The following is a 16,797-nucleotide window of genomic DNA, read 5'->3' as shown; positions in this document are numbered from 1 at the left end:
TTATTTAATATTATTGCTGGAATTACAGGTTATTATTATTGCTGGAAACAGATATATATATATATATATATATATATAAATAAAAGGCACCGGTTAACCGGTGCCAAAACAAGCTGCCACCAAAAAAAATTACGCGGGAGTTTATTTAAGGCACCGGTTAACCGGTGGCCAAAATAATTAAAGGCACCGGTTAACCGGTGCCAAAACCGGTTTAGGGCATCGGTTTTGAACCGGTGCCAAAAAGGGGGGTAATTGGGCAACCCCCCACATAGAAACCTGGTTCAAACTGATGCCTTAGACCGGCTTTGAACCGCTGCCTATTGTTATTTTTCTACTAGTGGCTTGATCTCCATGAGTTGGAAGAACTTCGATTGGATGCTTATGATTGTGCAAGAATGTACAAGACTCGCACTAAGGAAGTGCATGATAAACTCATTGTGAAGAAGGAGTTCAATGTTGGTGACAAGGTACTCCTTTACAATTCTAGGATGAGATTATTTCTCGGGAAGCTAATGTCTCATTGGAGTGATCCTTTTGTTGTTCAAGAGGTTTTTCCTAATGGTGCGGTTAAAATATCTCCTTTGGATTTTTCAAGACCTTTCAAAGTCAATGGTCATAGGCTCAAGCGCTATTGTGATGGAGTTTTTGTTGGGGTTGTTCATGATATGACTCTTTTTGATCCACCTTGAAGGGTGGAGAATGTCAAGCTAATGACTTTAAACAAGAGCTTTTTGGGAGGCAACCCGAGTTTCTAACCATTTTCTCTATTTTCCTTGATTTTTGTTTTCTTTTTGTTGTTTCTATACTTATTTGGTTTCTTTTCTTGATTGTGTTTTTAGGTGGTTTTGATTGGATTTCCAACAATTTTGATGCCTATTTTGAAGAGAAAGTGCTTAAGTTGATGAATTGGAAGTATGCTTAAAAGTTGAAGTTTTGTGGGTTCAAATGGTGGGCTCATAAAAATCTGTGTTGAACCCACATTCTTGGGGTTTAGAAACTGCTTGCTCCACCTGTATCATGATCATTTCCTTTGTATTCACCGATGTGCTCACAAGAAGGGATTCGGAAGATGGCATACCCAGAAGGGCGCGGGCGCGAGCGTCTAAGGCGCGGCCGCGCGACCCTATGGCGCAGCCGCATAGCCCCTGCTGATGCCCCTTAAACGCACCGACCTTCTCTCTTTTTCTCTCTCTTATTTTTATTTCATTTTTACTTAGTTATTGTTCAAGCATCATCACCATTTTCCTTCATTATTTTACTACTGAAATTTTGACAAGGGAATAAATGCGTCGTCAATTGTCTATCCCTAGATCAAATACAATTTATACAACCTAAACAAACCTAATACGAGTATAAGGCAAGCATAGGGGTCGAACCACAGAGAACGGTAAACACCACCAAATGTTATCGACAATTAAGCTAGTCCGGAATAGGAGATAAATAAATTAAAGTCTAAAAATGCTAAAACAAGAAATAAAACATTAAGGCACCAAGGGAAATGGGTAGGTGAAGTTGACGCTTGACCATACAATAACAAAGTAGCATATCAATGGTAAACTAAACATACATGAATATCGAAGTAAAGGGTCCAATCTAGCCGCCTTCCGGGGTCAATTGGCTTCTCCTAACATAGCCTCTATGTTTCCACATTAGAACCATATACTAGGAGGTACTATTAAATAACAATCGATAGTAATGAATCTCAACTAAGTCAACTTCCGTTACTTGTTAGTAAAGACTCATCTTTGATCAACTAACAATGTGCACTTGCAAGAAACACCAAAGAATATCAAGCATGCAAAGACTTTAATCACCATTAACATAACCCCAACATTAAAAGCATGAACAATTAGCAACTACACCATCCCCACACCCTTGGCTAGATAACTACTCACAAATCATGTTGAAAACAATATCAATCATCAAATCAATAAGCATCAACATGATTAATAAGCAAAGAAGAAAAATAAAAGCAAATAAACAAAATCAAGAACAAAGGTAAAGAGAAAGAGTAAGAAATTGCTCATTAATTGAAGATGAAGGTCTACAAAGGATTGAACAAGCTCCTTCTTCAAAATCCAAGTTCATTAATGAAGAAAACCTCACTTTCTCTCTCTACCAATGAAGACTAACCCTAACCTAACCTAAAACTAAAACTAATTAGAGAGAGGAATAGATAGTTATTGAATTGTTCCTAATTACCCCAAAATTGGGTATTTATACTAAGCTAATAAAACTAGGAGAAAAAGAGAAATAAAAGAAGGAAATAAAATAAAGAAAGAAAAGGAAATAAAAAGAAAAAATAAAAGAGAAAAGAAAACAAAAGAGAAAATAAATAAGAAAAGGAAAAGGAAAAGAAATAAAAATAAAAGAAAAAGAAAAAGAAAACCAAAATCCCAAAAAAAAAACATCAGACCCGATTTCCCTCTTCTTCTCCTTCACATTGGCTGCTCTATCTCCATTGAAACGCACCACCATCACCACCGTTCATCAACTATCATCATCAAATCGAGGCCGTCCATCTTCATTAAAACCCATGTGTGAAGCTCGTGGAGCGGTTCGGTCGAACCATGGGTTGGTGCGGCCGAACTACGGGGTTGGTTCGGTCGAACCATGGGTATGTTCGACCACTCCTCTTCGATTAACGAAACCCCCAAAGTCTCTGACTCGAAGTTCGACCGAACCACCAACGGTTTGCCCGAACCCGATTGAAATCGAATTTGCTTTGATTTGCTGCTGTTTTGTGCTGATTTTGGTGATGTTGGCTTTGATGCGAGGGACGATAGCAGGTCGCAGGCTGCTGCTATATGTGGAGGAGATGGTAGCTGGCGATTTTGGCGGCTGATGATGGCTGGGTATTGGTGGTAATGGCTGATGTGGGTTGCGTGAGGTGGAGCAGGAGTTGCGCGAAGGTGGATGAAGGTGGGTTGAGTAGTGCGGCTGCTGCAATTGGTTGGAGGTTGGGAACGGTGGTGAGGTGGAGTTAATTGGTGGCTGCTGTTGCTGGTTTGTGGCTGGTGGTTGATTGGTGGCAGCAGGGGAGTGGCGTTGCGGGGTGCGCGAAGGTGGTGTGTGGTTTGTGGCTGGTGTTGCTGTGCGCGAAGGTGGATGAAGCAGGGGCTGTAGCTTGGGGTGGTGAATTGGTGGCTGTGAGTGGTTGTTGTTGATGTTGCAGTTGCTGTTGGTGTGTGTTGCGGTGGTGCGTGATTTGTGAGTGGAAAGCAGGGAGCAGCAGGGGAGGTGAGTATGTGCTTGGTGTGGTGGAGGATAGGTGTGGTGGCAGCAAGGGCAGCAGCTTGACTTGATTGACTCGGGTCTCGAACATCCAATGCAAACCACTTGACTTTGAAATCCGTGCTTGAACCCGAAAACATACCTACACAACCAAAAATACACATTGGAGAATCGGGACATAAAATAAGATAAATGAAATAGAAATAAATAAAATGAAAATAGATAAAGGACGAAATAAAATAAAACCAAGACAAATAAAATAAAATAAAATAAATAAAATAGGAATAAATAAAATAAAATAAAATGAAATAAAAAATAAGAGACATAAAACTAAACTAAAAATAATAAAACAAAAACTATACAAGCAAATAAAGTAAAATAAAATACGAAAATAAACTAAAGCTAATAAAATAAAGAAAATAAAATAAAACGCTCCAACACTACCAAATAAACAAGAAACTTTATTAAAAAGAAAACAAGAGAAAGAAAGGGAAAATAAGATAAAATAAACACGAAAATGACTCTAAAACTACTCCCTAAGAGTGACATAAATGTCACTCATCAAATTTCACCATTATTCACTTCATCTAGTTGTTTATTACTCTTAATCCCTACTCTAACACTTTCATTGTGATTTTCTCTTTCCTAAAGTTGGGATTTTTGGATATCCCTTTGGGTTGGGGTTTATTTCTTGCAATTTGACATAATTGTGTTTTTAGTGATTTGTGTTCCACTTTTTTTTTAAACTCTCATCAATCTAAGGTATGATTTCTTCATTTCTATTGATAATTATGATAAATTTTCTACCTTGGTTGTTCATGAGTGTTTAGATTGATTTGGTTATGGCCTCATTAATGTATGCATATTTCCTACTATCTCCTTCATTTGTTGTGTTAATGATAAAATTTTGGTGATTATATGAACTTGTATTTGATGATTTTGCTTGACCATACTATAATTTTGGCACCACCTTTGTTGGAATTATAGTTAGATTCTATTGATTTGGAAATGTTAATGTGCATAGTTTGTTTTTTATGATGGTTTAGAGTGTTGTTGCTCATGATGCATACTTGTGACTCATGGTCCTTACTCACTAGAGCATTTTTCAATTATGTGTGTAGAATGGTTCCTCTCCGTCAAGCTAAGAGAGCTAGATGCTCTACCTATAGGGAGGTGGTTCCTCCTCCTTTCCACATTTAAGAGACTTATGGAATTGAGTTCACAAAGGAAGAGCATTGGGAGAGATTTGCCAAGCTTTCAACTCGGACACTCTTTTCTACTAGATTCTATGATTCGTCGGCGACTACTTCGTTGGGTATCGATGATGATGTGAGATTTTTGGCTCGAAACTTGGGGTTAGAGGAATTCTTAAGCCTTCATGCTCCCACTTACTCTTGGATTACTTTTGAATTCCTTTCTTCTCTTGAGGTCCTTGAGGAGGATTTGGAAGGTGAAACCTCTCGAAGAATTTCTTTTCAAGTTTTCAACAATGATCATTCGGTGTCTCTTTCCTGTTTTAATGAGGTTTTCAAGTTTCCAACTCCTAGTGAGGATGTCCCACTTGTGTATTCGGTATTTGATGTTGTGCAACGTGATAACAATTATAGTGAATTCAAGTGGTGGAGGTATATTTCTATCGAGGACTCATATAGTCCTCAATATTTTAAGGCGGCGTCGATTATTCATGCGGCCTTGAGGTATTTTAGCCGATTCCTTACATATGCTTTCTTCTCCTAGAATTCCCTTGGTGCTATTTGTCGAGAGGAGTTGAGTTGGTTATGGCTAGCGGATAAGCCATTTGAAGAGGGGGTAGCGGTCATCACCTTCGCTTCGCATTTGCTCGATCGTTTCATTGATATAAGAGATGGTGTCCATCTCTCCGGAAATATCCAATTGGGGGGTATGATTACCATTTTGATCCTTTCTCTTAACAAGAAGTATGAAGCAATGCTCAAGTCGCTTGTCCCAATCCATGATAAAAGGGAAAAAGCTCGTTACCACTTCTTAAGCATCTATGCCATGATAAATCAACGTTTTTTGGAGCGCACCACCAAAGCAAACTTGTACATTTGGAAGGTTCTAAGGACTTCGGATTGGTGCCCCATCCCTCACCCCGAGGCTATGGTTAGATGTGTGGACACCCGTCTTCCATGGATACCTAACAAGAAGCTGATTGATCAAGCCCTCAAGAGACCTCCGTTGCCTAACCTCCGGCATAATCCTTATCTTCCTCTTGCTCCATCTTCATCCCGGGGAGGTAAATCTTCCCGAGGAGGTACATCCTCGACTCCTCCCTCTCCTTCTAGTATGTCTACTATTGACTTATCTCTTTTGCATGCGAAAATTGATTCCATAGCGAATGTTCTAAATTGTTCATCTTTGGGGTACGATTTTGTATTAGGCTATGACTTTCATGCTAGACAAGTCTACAATTTTTATGTCATGAGAAAGGATATCCAACCAAATCTTAACTATCCGTACCTACCGGTCCAACAGGGACCCATACCTCGGTGGGAGCCATTTGATGAGACCGTCGGCCCTAGGTTGTGTTATCCTTATTGGGAGGGGCCTAATGTACCTCCTCATGCTATTATGGGGACCTCCCCGACCTCTTATGATTATAAGAGGCCGGGAGGATGTGATTTTACTTATGATCCGGCAAACCCTAACCCTTTCCCTTCTCCTGAGACTTTTGGCCGTTGAGGGTTATCGGGCGAGCCGGTCCTTGATGATTGGTCCCACTATTTTGCTAGGGATAAAGCCGAGAAGGCGAGGAGGTTGAAAGGTAAGGGCCCTATGCTCATGGATGATGTTTCTAATGATGTTGGTGAGGGGAGTGCTCATTCTACCCCTTACCATAGTGCCGAGTGAAACCATATGAGCTACCCTCCCTTTTATGCTTGTGTGCGTTTCTTTTGTTTCTTTGCCAGCTTGTAGCTTGGTTTTAGCTTAGGGGGGGGGGGGGTTAGCTCATTTTTAGCTTGAGGGAATATTCTTATGTCTGCTGCGCTTCTTTTGTCTCCCCCTTGCTTCTTTGGTTCACTTTGGCTTTATCGCACACCTGGTGTTTTTCTCTGCTGATGTTTTATGTTGCTGTCTATTCCATGCGTTAGTATTCCGCTGATGCTTCTTAATTTTGTTTCTTGTCTGTTGATTTCTACTGCTGATGATATATTTATGATCTAGTTCTTGATTTCTACCTTCCTGATGATTGATTTCTCTCTGATTGGCTGATTTTTCTCTCTGCTCTCTGATTCTCTGTCTCTGCTGGTCTGATCATTTCTGTCACCTATGATGCTGTTTCATTTTGTATGGAAGTTACTAACAATTTTGTTTCTGTATATAGCTTTATTTTTCCACTACTAAAAAAAGGGTTTTTAACGACAAACAAATTTGTCGTTATAAGCCTAAAAAGTGGTCGTTAAAATTATTAACGACAAAAAAAATTTCATCGTCAAGTTGATGTAACAGGTTCCCTCGTTATTGGTTATAACAACGATGTTCGTCGTTAGTAACTAACGACAATGTTCATATTTGTCGTTACTTAAGAACGACAAAAAATCTTTTCATCGTTATTTATTAACGACGATGCACCTTGTTGTCGTAATTAAATATCATTAAACGACAAACTTTTATTCAATAACGACCACATTATCCCTCGTTAAATCATATGAAAATCATCTAATTATTCAAAATTTTGTGAAACAACGACGGTAAATGTTTGTCGTTATAAATGGATATATAGTACAAGAGCTGCATGCCCTAGCCTGTAACAATTATTTGAATCTGTATTTTTATGATGAAATAATTAGTTAGTATATACATAATATCTGCAATCATGAACAATTTTTATTTCAAGTAAAAATATTGTCATACAAAATTAGTATGATCCATACTACACAATTAATAAATAAAAACTCCATGTGAAAATTCTAAAGTAAACCTTAATGCTAAAAGTATTTATTAATTCTTAAACAAACTAAACAATGATTGAAATTTAAATCTATGGGCTTAACCATCAAAGCTCTGCACGCATAATCAGGTACTCGGAGTTTGTGTGTTGGAACCATTATTCGAAAACGAAGCATTGAATTGTTTTATCAATGTATCTTTCAACATCTTCATTTCAGCTTCAACCAAACCCATGCGACTCTTAAGTTCGGTGTTTTCTTCTTGAATAGTCTCCACATGATTTGTAAGATCTTCATTTTTTTTTTGGGTTGCAGTCAACTCAATTTGAAGCTCTTCTCTACTTGGTTGTGGTCCAATCATATCTTTTAAAGTTATTCCTCCTCCTAAACCAACAACACGATCTCGAGACTTGGATTTAAAAACCTTTTGTGCTACCTAAGTTTCAAAGAAAGAAATTAAAGTATGTTACCGAACACAAAATTAATTATAGAGAAATTAAAATGCATGGAAAATAAAGTGTCTGCTCAATAGGCATATATAAATCATTTAATATATTCATATGGAAAATCTACATGATAAAAAATTATTATCATTTCCTTTAATTTTAAAAGTCAGACAAATTCCTCTCTGACATCTGCTTATCTTACTAATCTGATATTTAAGTCTGATAAGAATTAGGAAAAATTACATCCACTATAGAAGTTTAGAACAATAATCTAGGATTCAAACAAAAAGTTTATCACAAAAGGGATTGGTGTGAGAGAAATAGTCAGTACCTAGCTCTAGATGGAGTTTGTGCTCTATAATGATCATCTCAAATAAAGGTGTGTCAAATTTATCAAAGGAGTCCCAAAATAATTTCCAAGCATTAACTAAAAGTTTAGGCATAACAAAGTACATTATTAGTTTATTACACATAAGTTGCATAGGTTTAAAAGCTATTGTACGGTATATTGATGTTAACAAGTTACAAATGAGTAAATGACAGTACGAACACAAATTGCGTGGAAATAATTAGTGTCCATGGATTGTTTTTGTTTGTTTGTTCTTGTTTTTTGACAACAGTCCATAAAAGTTGACCTGTTCTTCAAGTCTCCGGCTACAAGTCTACAATGCACAAGATATTAAAACACATTCACCACTCCAAAACTAATAAAACATATAACGAAACTCAAATAAATCAAATATGAGACATTATTTCCGATGCTACCTAATTTTCTGGTATGAGATTTGGTACGGGTTTACAATATGCTATCTAATTCTCAAGAGAGCCAAAAATTGCCAATTTGCTAGTTTAATATGCCTTTTTCAGTTTGCAATTCAGGGGAGTGTATGTCATGGACCCAAGTAACCCAGCCCTTCATTCGGGTCAACCGCCTCATTCAGGTCAGCCACCACTTCAGGTTTATGCTAGAAGAAAGAACAAACTCAAGGGGACAGAAGTACAAGCAGCAGAACAGCAAAATCAGAATAGCAGAACAGCAAAATCAGAACAGCAGGACAGCAAAATCAGAATAGCAGATCAGCAAAATCGGAACAGCAGGACAGCAAAATCAGAACAGCAGGACAGCAAAATCAGAATAGCAGAACAGCAAAATCAGAACAGCAGGACAGCAAAATCAGAATAGCAGATCAGCAAAATCGGAACAGCAAAATCAAAACAACAGATTAACAAAATCAGAACAGCAGAACAGCAAAATAAAAAAAACAGAACAGCAAAATCAGCAAGCACTACGGGGAGAGGGAAAATAGCCTGAAGTAGTCCACAACGTTTAATAACTCACAGCAAAAGAGAGTTATAGTTACCTGGACATAGGAAAGTGATGGATCTTTTTCCATTGTTTCTTGAATTTCAGCCTACAGCATATATAAGCATGACCAAATTAATATTACAGAAGAAGAAACATAAAAAAAAAAAAAAAAAAAAGGAAAAAAAAGAAAGGAAAAAAAAGAAAAAAAAAGTTAACCAAAGTAAATAAAGTACATACATGTTTCTGGATTGTCTCCGCGTTTGGAAGGCTATTGCCTTTTTTGCGAGTGGTATAAAACACATCAACCAAAGTAGGTTTATTCCCTTTACTTCCTCCCTATCATGACATGTCACATTATTGTTATCCCAAGAATATCTGACATTTTGAAATCAAATTAGAATATAAACTACCAAACTAATTATATACCAGATCGTCCCAAATGATTTGCCTAATAGGCTTGCTCCCAGTAGGCTTATTGCAATTAACACTAACAATTCCATATTCGTCTTCTTTTATTCCTCTAACCTTATCAAATACATCCCACCATTTACAACGAAATAAAACAACTCGATTTCCTCCAAGATATTGCATCTCAATTATATCTGTTACTACTCCATAATAATCTATGTTATCATCTCCTTCTCCCGTGTTTCCAATCACAACCACTCCACTATTTTGTGTTCTCAAAGCGTTTTCACGATTTTGTGTGTGAAATCTATACCCATTCACAATATAACCACTAAAAGAGGTTACATATTGGGTTGGGCCACGTGATAGTGAAAGGAGATTTTCCATTTCTTTGCTCTTATTAGTCTCATATAATCGAGCAACCTACCAGAGAAGAAAAAAGAAAAAAAATTAATGTACTTCAAGTTTTAATTATCTTAAAATCTGATGAAAATTTAATGGCTCACTTCTTCTTTAAACCATTTTTTAAAGTTCTCACTCCATTCCTCCTCAGATAATCCATTGGTTGCATTAGCCTGAGAAAATTTTCTAAAAAAAAAAAGTTACAAAAAAAAAACAAAAAAAACTACAACAAAGAAAAAAAGGAAAAACTTACTAAGGCTAAGAGTCTTACTCAAGGAACGGTTGAACCTCATCACAATTCTTCAAAATATAATTATGAGCTTGATCTAACTCACACTTTGGAACATCAATGATATTGGGAGCACCTAAGCCTCGACCAGGATGACTAAATATAGGCAAGGCCTCATCACCACCATATGCATTTTCATAATTTCGCTCAAGACGATTAAATCTAGTTTCAACATTCTGCATGTACCTTGAGCAAAGAGTCATGCACTCATCTGCTAAATAGCCCTCTGCAATCGAAGCCTCTGGATGAGCCCTATTTCTTATATAAGACTTAAGCTTGTACATATATTGTTCAATAGGGTACATCCATCTGAACTGAACAGGACCCCCAGCTATGGCTTCACTAGCTAGATGAATAGGCAAATGCATCATCACATCAAAGAAAGAAGGAGGAAATACTTTCTCTAATTTGCAGAGAGTAATAGGAATTTGAGACTCTAGTTGCTTTAACTCTTCCACATTGATTACTTTAGCACATAATATAGTAAAATACCTTGATAACTCAATTAGTGCTTCACGTACAAGTGGAGTTAGTAGGCCACGCATTGCTAAAGGAAGAAGATGTTCAAGTATGACATGGTAATCATGACTCTTTAAACCTGAAATTTTGGCCTCCTTAGAGTTAACACAATATGATATATTAGATGAAAAACCATCGGGAACCTTTAACTCTTTTAAAAAATTGCAGAATTTTTGCTTTTCGACAGAGGAAAAAGTAAATGGGGCTGGTGGCATCTTCCATTTGTCCCCTTCTTTGGTTGGATGTAATGATGGCCTCAACCCCATAGCCTGTAAGTCATGACGAGATTTTATGGTGTCTTTTGTCTTCCCTTTAATATTCATCATTGTACCAAGAATGCTTTCACATATGTTTTTCTCAATATGCATCACATCCAAATTATGTCGTAATAAATGTGTCCTCCAATATGGAAGCTTAAAGAAAATGCTTTTCTTATTCCAGTTGTGTCCCCTAAGCTCATGAGATATCTTTGTCTTCACTCGTGGATCATTAGACAGTATGATATTTTCGAGATCCTCTAGCTCATGAAGAATTTCGTCGATTGAACAAGGCTTTGGAGGTAAACCCTGCTCAACTGTTCCATCAAATGAAGCCTTATCCTTTCGCCATCTATGATTATTTGGCAAATACACTCGATGGCCCATAAAGCATTCTTTGCCCCCATGAGATAGCCTCTTCGACCAGGTATCTTTAAGACAGCAAGGACATGCTAAATACCCCTTAGTACTCCATCCAGATAACATTGCATACGCTGGAAAATCATTAATGGTCCACATCAAAGCTGCACGCAGTTGAAAATGATGTTGAGTTGCTGCATCAAAAGTATTTACCCCAGTGGCCCATAAGTCATTCAATTCCTCGATTAAGGGTTGCAGATATACGTCAACTGCGTTACCCGGACCTTTAGGACCAGGAATAAGCATTGACAGAATCATATTTGACTGCTTCATACAAAGTTCAGGGGGTAAGTTATAGGGAATAAGAACCACTGGCCAAATACTATAGTTGGTTTTTGAATTTGCAAAGGGTTGAAAACCATCACTTGCAAGCCCTAACCTAACATTTCGAGGATCTGATGCAAAGTCAGGAAACTCTTTGTCAAATGATTCCCAAGCCGATCCATCTACAGGATGTCTCATCGTACCATCTTTCTTCTTTTTACCATGATACCAAGTCATCAAAGAAGCAGTTTTAGAGCACATGAATAGTCTTTGAAGCCTTGGTTTTAGAGGAAAGTATCGCAGTGTTTTATGAGGTATTCTCTTACCATTTTTCTTACATTTGTCCTCCCCATTATGTTTGTTAGATTTCCATCTTGAAGCACCACACACATTGCATGCATCCAACTTTTCATTATCCTTCCAATATAACATGCAATCATTAACACAAGCATCAATTCTCTCATAAGAAAGCCCCAAATCTTTCATGATCTTCTTTGACTCATAGTAAGAATCGGGCAAATTTGATCCTTCGGGCAAAAGCTCTTTCTTAAGGAAATCTAATAGCATGGTAAACGATTCATTACTCCAGCGACCAAGAGTCTTTATATGAAGGAGTTTTAAGAGTGCTGACATTCTAGAACTCTTGCAACCTTCATATACTGGATCTTGTGAATCTTTCAGCAAACTATAGAATTTCTTAGTGTCGGCATTTGGCTCCTCAACATTATTAACACCAATGGGTGAACTCCCATCATGGTACTCTGGATGAAGATCCTGCAAGATGCTAAGCATTTCATCATGGTCTTCATGATCTCTCCCATCAGCCTCATCATCAGAATCGAGTTGAGTCTCATCTAACTCTTCTCCATGATGATACCAAAAGGTATACCTTTTAACAACTCCAAAAACTAGTAGATGTTCTCTGACTTTTTCACGATTACCTGACTCCCCATTCATACATTGACAACAAGGACAACGTATTGTCGAAGTTTTTAACTTTTGAAATGCATAGTCTAAAAAATTATCTACTCCCTCCACATATAATGGGTCATTAACATAATCCTCAATGGTCATCCAATCCTTACTAGGAGTCATTTTCTATAAGCAAAAAAAAAAAAAAAAAAAAAAAAAAAAAAAAAAAAAAAGATAAAACACAATAATCTCAAATATAGATGGAACTAAGTAGAAACAAAACTATCTTTAAAAAAAAATAAAAGTAGAAACAAAACTAAGTGTCTGATTGTGTTTACATACTTGATTATGTTTCGTCGTAGTAATTATAGCTTAGTAAATTATAGGTCTAGTAAATGAAACATTAGTTTACATATCATTTTTTTTATTTTACAATCTTTGTAATAAAGATAAAACTTTCTTCCATATAAATAGAACCATTATTCAATCATTTAATTTTATCTCAAAAATATGTCTATTTACCTACTTTAAGTGTTTGAGACATCATTATTGATTTCCTAGAAATTACAAAAAGACCTACAACTTTGCAACTACTCTGAAGCTAATCAAAATATAAAACAATATCACTAAAAGAGAAATTAGAATCAAGAGTAGTTAAGTGAGTGTTTAATTTGATACATGGAGGGGAGGAGGAGGGGGGTAGCTGCTCATATTTTGGTGAAATGAGAGGAGTGTGGAGTATGCAGGTCATCCCTAGAATTAAAACCTTTTTCTGGAGGGCGTGTCACGAAGTGTTACCAACAAATAAGGGACTGAACAAAAGTGTTTCTAGCATTTCGCCTAACTGCAGGATTTATGAGGAGACATATGAGAGTGTTTGCCATGCTATTTTCTGCTGTCTGCGTGCCTTGGATGTCTGGGAAGCAAGTGGTTTTAGATAGGCTGTGGAAGGTAACTGGAGGTCTTTTGTAGACTGGGTGCTGCAGTCTTTTAAGGGGTTGGGTGTGCAGGAGAAAAGGTGGGTAATGGTGATTTGTTGGGGTCTTATGTTGTGCCAGAAACTGGGGTTTGTTTGAGAATGAATGGAAGAGCGCTAGTGAGGTGTTGGAGTATGTAGGAAAGCTCATGATTGAAATGGATGGTGAGATTCGCGCCCAGCTGAGACCACTATTAGAGGCAAAGATTGCTGGAGTACACCGCCCACAGGTATTATCAAAATTAATGTTGATGTGGGAGTGTTGAAAGAGATAGGATGTGGGATTGGGGTGGATGCTAGGACTATTGATGGGGAAGCTATGTGGTGTGCCAGTGAGAAGATTGGAGGGCAGTGGGAGACAAGGTGTTATAAAAGTTTTAATACCTTCCGATTCTACAGTACTCAAGCTATACGCCCATACCCATGTCCTTTTTCAATAACTTAACATACAAAATTCATTAAAACACCCAAATTAACAAAGCTGTCCTTTTACAATACATATCAGAAATTCAAATTAACAAATCTTGTGAATTTTTTTTTAACTAATACTATAAATATACAACCAAAACACCCAGAAATTCATTCGACATTGCACAATATTATAGAAAACATGAAAAAAATAAATCCATATACATACATTGAATCATCAGGAAGTTGGAAATTGAACATGCAAACAATTAAAAAGTTCAGAAAAATAAAATCAAAGTACTTATTAACATAATTTATCAAACCAAAAGGCAAATAACATAATTCAATTGAGAATAAAATGAAAAGGGGGAAACGAACATGATTATCAACAAAACATAAGAACAAACTTAATCAAATCAGTTATTCAGATTTATCATAGCCATAATTGATTCAAACCCAATTTATACACATTATCTATAGAAAAAATCCTAATTATCAACAGATTAACAAGAATTGATTCAAACCCCAATTCTGAAATCACCCCAATTCAAACCCCGATTCTGAAATAAACCCCAATTTTGAAATAAACCCCAATCTGAAATTAACAAGAATTGATTCTGAAATAAACCCCAATTCAAAACAAAGACATAAACTTACCGAAAGTCTGAAATTAACCCTTTTTTAGCTTCAAATTTGGAAAATTGATGAGCCGTTTCACCAATAATTACGAACAAAGGTCTTGAATTTCTTGATTTTGAGTGAATTTGCTTTGATCGTTGTTTTGAGTGATCGATTTGCTTTGAGCGTTGATTTTCAGTGAATTTGCTTGAGCGTTGATTTTCAGTGAATTTTGTGTGGAAAGTGTTTCGAACTAATTAGAAATCCAAAAAAAAAAACAAAAAGAGGCAGGAAAATAAAGGGTTTTGCGTGAAATTTTTTTGCAGTATAAAGATAGAAAAAGTTTCAATTTAGCGGTTTTCTGAAATTTATTGCCGCGTCACTTTTTAACGACAAACTACTTTTTTTTTTAATTTTTTTTTTCTTTTTCCAAATTATTAACGACGGACATATCGTATTATTAATATCTAAGTACGGCAATCACTTTGTCATTCACGAGAAACATTTTTGGTCATTGTTATAAAGTGGATAAACAGTGCTTACAACGACGAGATTTTGAGTTCGTCGTTATTGAATTGTCGTTAATTATATAAATTCTAGTAGTGTTCTCTCTTGGTTTGGTATCCTTGCAATTGCTCTTGGAGTATATTGACGGTTTGTGTTTGCTTTCTTTCTTACTCTTTCGCATTGCTTGGAATACCTGGTGAGACCTTTCTTATTTTTCTTTATTTCTCTTTTATTTTCTTGGATGCATAGTTTAGGATTAGTTTTAGGAAAAGTTGAATGGTTCGAGGATGGATGCTTTCAACACCTAGAGTGTTTGGGATCATTAACGATGTTGTCATTTGATCACTTGTTTGTCGATTAGGTATTACATGTTTTACTTGCATATTCGTTCCATTCTTTGTTTTCCTTCTTTTCCTTTATCTATGTTTTTCTTTTCTCTTTTCTTGTCTTTTATTTTTCTTTCTTTTTGTTTTTGGTTTTTGGTATGTTTTGAGGCTTTATTTGTCACTTTTTGTTTTTCTTTTGAATTGGACTATATACAACCGATTTTTGCTTTTGAATGAAAATCTTCCTAAATGGTATGGGTATGCATGGTTTGAGAATATGCTTGATTGACTCTAGGATAGGTGTATGCTAAGGTATGATGTTCTAGAACTAGGAGGATCATGAAACCGGATTCTACTTGTTTGTGGCATGTTGGTAGTTGCTTCCTATGGTCGATTTGACACCTACAATGAGTTTTTGCTACATCCATGTGAGGTTCATCGTTTTTCAAGCCTTCTACATATTTTGCATGAGTGGCATGGATCCTTGACTATTGCGGACCTAATCTTGAATCTTGACTCATAATTCTCAAACACAAGTGTTGTATATTTGGAGTAACACTCGAAATACACAAGGGATAAACCAAGGGATAGATAAGGCTAAAGAACCAAAGGCTTCTTAGATAAAGTCACACCACTAAGAAACGTTTTGGGTTCCTAAGAACACAAGCCAACTAGTAGCCTAAACTAGCTAACTAAGCAAAGGAAACGAAATTTCAAATCCAAGAATTTCAGGTTTTGTTTCTAATCCAAGAAACGAATGTAAGACAAGTTTTTTTGTTTGAATAATCTGATTTTCTCATTCACATTTGCTTGTTATTTATAGTAAACAAGCATCCTAAATACAAGCTAAATCAAGTGACTTTTCAGCTCACTTGTACACGCCTAAACTAAGCATCAAAGTCAGCTTTAGTGTCTAGATACATCAATTAAAGGAAGCTTTGTTTAACTAGATACATAAGCTTAAAAAGTGGCGGCCATAACCTCCTCAATTAAGCCTCATCAAATCTGAAATAAAGGAGTGTAACTCCCCTAGAATCACGTCCAATAAGGCAGCAAGTAAGAGCATAACCTTCCCTAGAATCACGCCTCAACCAAGCAGCAAGTAAGAAGCAAAACAGCCCCTTAATTCACGCCCAATTCAAACAGCAAAAAGAAGTGTAACTCCTCCTTGATTCAAGCCTTGGATCAAGCTTTAATGTATGTAGACAAGAGTGTATTTGGACGCCTTTTGATGCTCAATGCTGGCAGCAAGAAACGCCCATATGAATGCCCACTTGATGGCTTATAATTCCTGCATTGATGCTGCTTGTAACACCCATTTGAAGCCTTGAGATTCCTCCAAAAGAATTTCGGATTCTATGTTGTTTTCCATGCTTAAATGGCTGCCTTCTTCATGTATCTTGTACTTGAACTTTATGTGAATGTAACATTACATTTTGAACTTTAGCAAACTAAAGAAAAATGCAACTAATAATGCAACTAATTTGCAAACTTAAAATAAGACTAAAGTTTACAATTTATTCAAAGCATAAAATGAACTAGAATGAACTAGTTAATAAGAACAACAAGAAACTCAAAAGATTGAATATCTTGC

At 36.5% G+C, this 16,797-nt stretch overlaps 2 protein-coding genes across 3 annotated transcripts; both read right to left on the bottom strand.

The window, feature by feature from the left end:
* Positions 1-7,166: 7,166 nt before the first annotated feature.
* LOC145634841 (uncharacterized) lies at positions 7,167-9,722 on the bottom strand. 2 transcript variants are annotated; one of them, XM_081686194.1, is made up of 4 exons: positions 9,324-9,722; positions 9,135-9,233; positions 8,953-9,003; positions 7,167-7,581 (listed from the first exon to the last, which is right to left on the bottom strand). In XM_081686194.1, exons 1-4 carry the CDS (start codon positions 9,690-9,692, stop codon positions 7,273-7,275), a joined length of 828 nt encoding a protein of 275 aa, XP_081542320.1. In that variant the 5' UTR covers positions 9,693-9,722; the 3' UTR covers positions 7,167-7,272. The 2 variants fall into 2 exon arrangements, with proteins under 2 accessions (XP_081542320.1, XP_081542321.1); XM_081686195.1 differs by lacking the exon at positions 7,167-7,581 and adding an exon at positions 7,588-8,253.
* A 252-nt stretch (positions 9,723-9,974) lies between these two features.
* LOC145636907 (uncharacterized) lies at positions 9,975-12,551 on the bottom strand. Its single transcript, XM_081688444.1, has one exon. It carries the CDS (start codon positions 12,549-12,551, stop codon positions 9,975-9,977), a length of 2,577 nt encoding a protein of 858 aa, XP_081544570.1.
* Between the last annotated feature and the right edge of the window lie 4,246 nt (positions 12,552-16,797).

This window comes from Chenopodium album, chromosome 6 (genome assembly GCF_948465745.1).
Source record: "Chenopodium album chromosome 6, dcCheAlbu1.1, whole genome shotgun sequence".
Classification (NCBI taxonomy): Eukaryota; Viridiplantae; Streptophyta; class Magnoliopsida; order Caryophyllales; family Amaranthaceae; genus Chenopodium; species Chenopodium album.
Note: the sequence above shows the minus strand (reverse complement) of the source record. Positions and strands in the feature narration are given on the sequence as shown.

Bases quoted from the DNA above. Each gene is read 5' to 3' on its own strand.
- LOC145634841 (XM_081686194.1), bottom strand. From the start codon at position 9,692: ATGGAAAATCTCCTTTCACTATCACGTGGCCCAACCCAATATGTAACC. The intron at 9,234-9,323 runs GTATATAATTAG...ATGTCATGATAG, and splicing joins AAATCATTTGGGACGATCTG to GGAGGAAGTAAAGGGAATAA. The intron at 9,004-9,134 runs GTATGTACTTTA...TATATGCTGTAG, and splicing joins CGGAGACAATCCAGAAACAT to GCTGAAATTCAAGAAACAAT.
- LOC145636907 (XM_081688444.1), bottom strand. From the start codon at position 12,551: ATGACTCCTAGTAAGGATTGGATGACCATTGAGGATTATGTTAATGAC.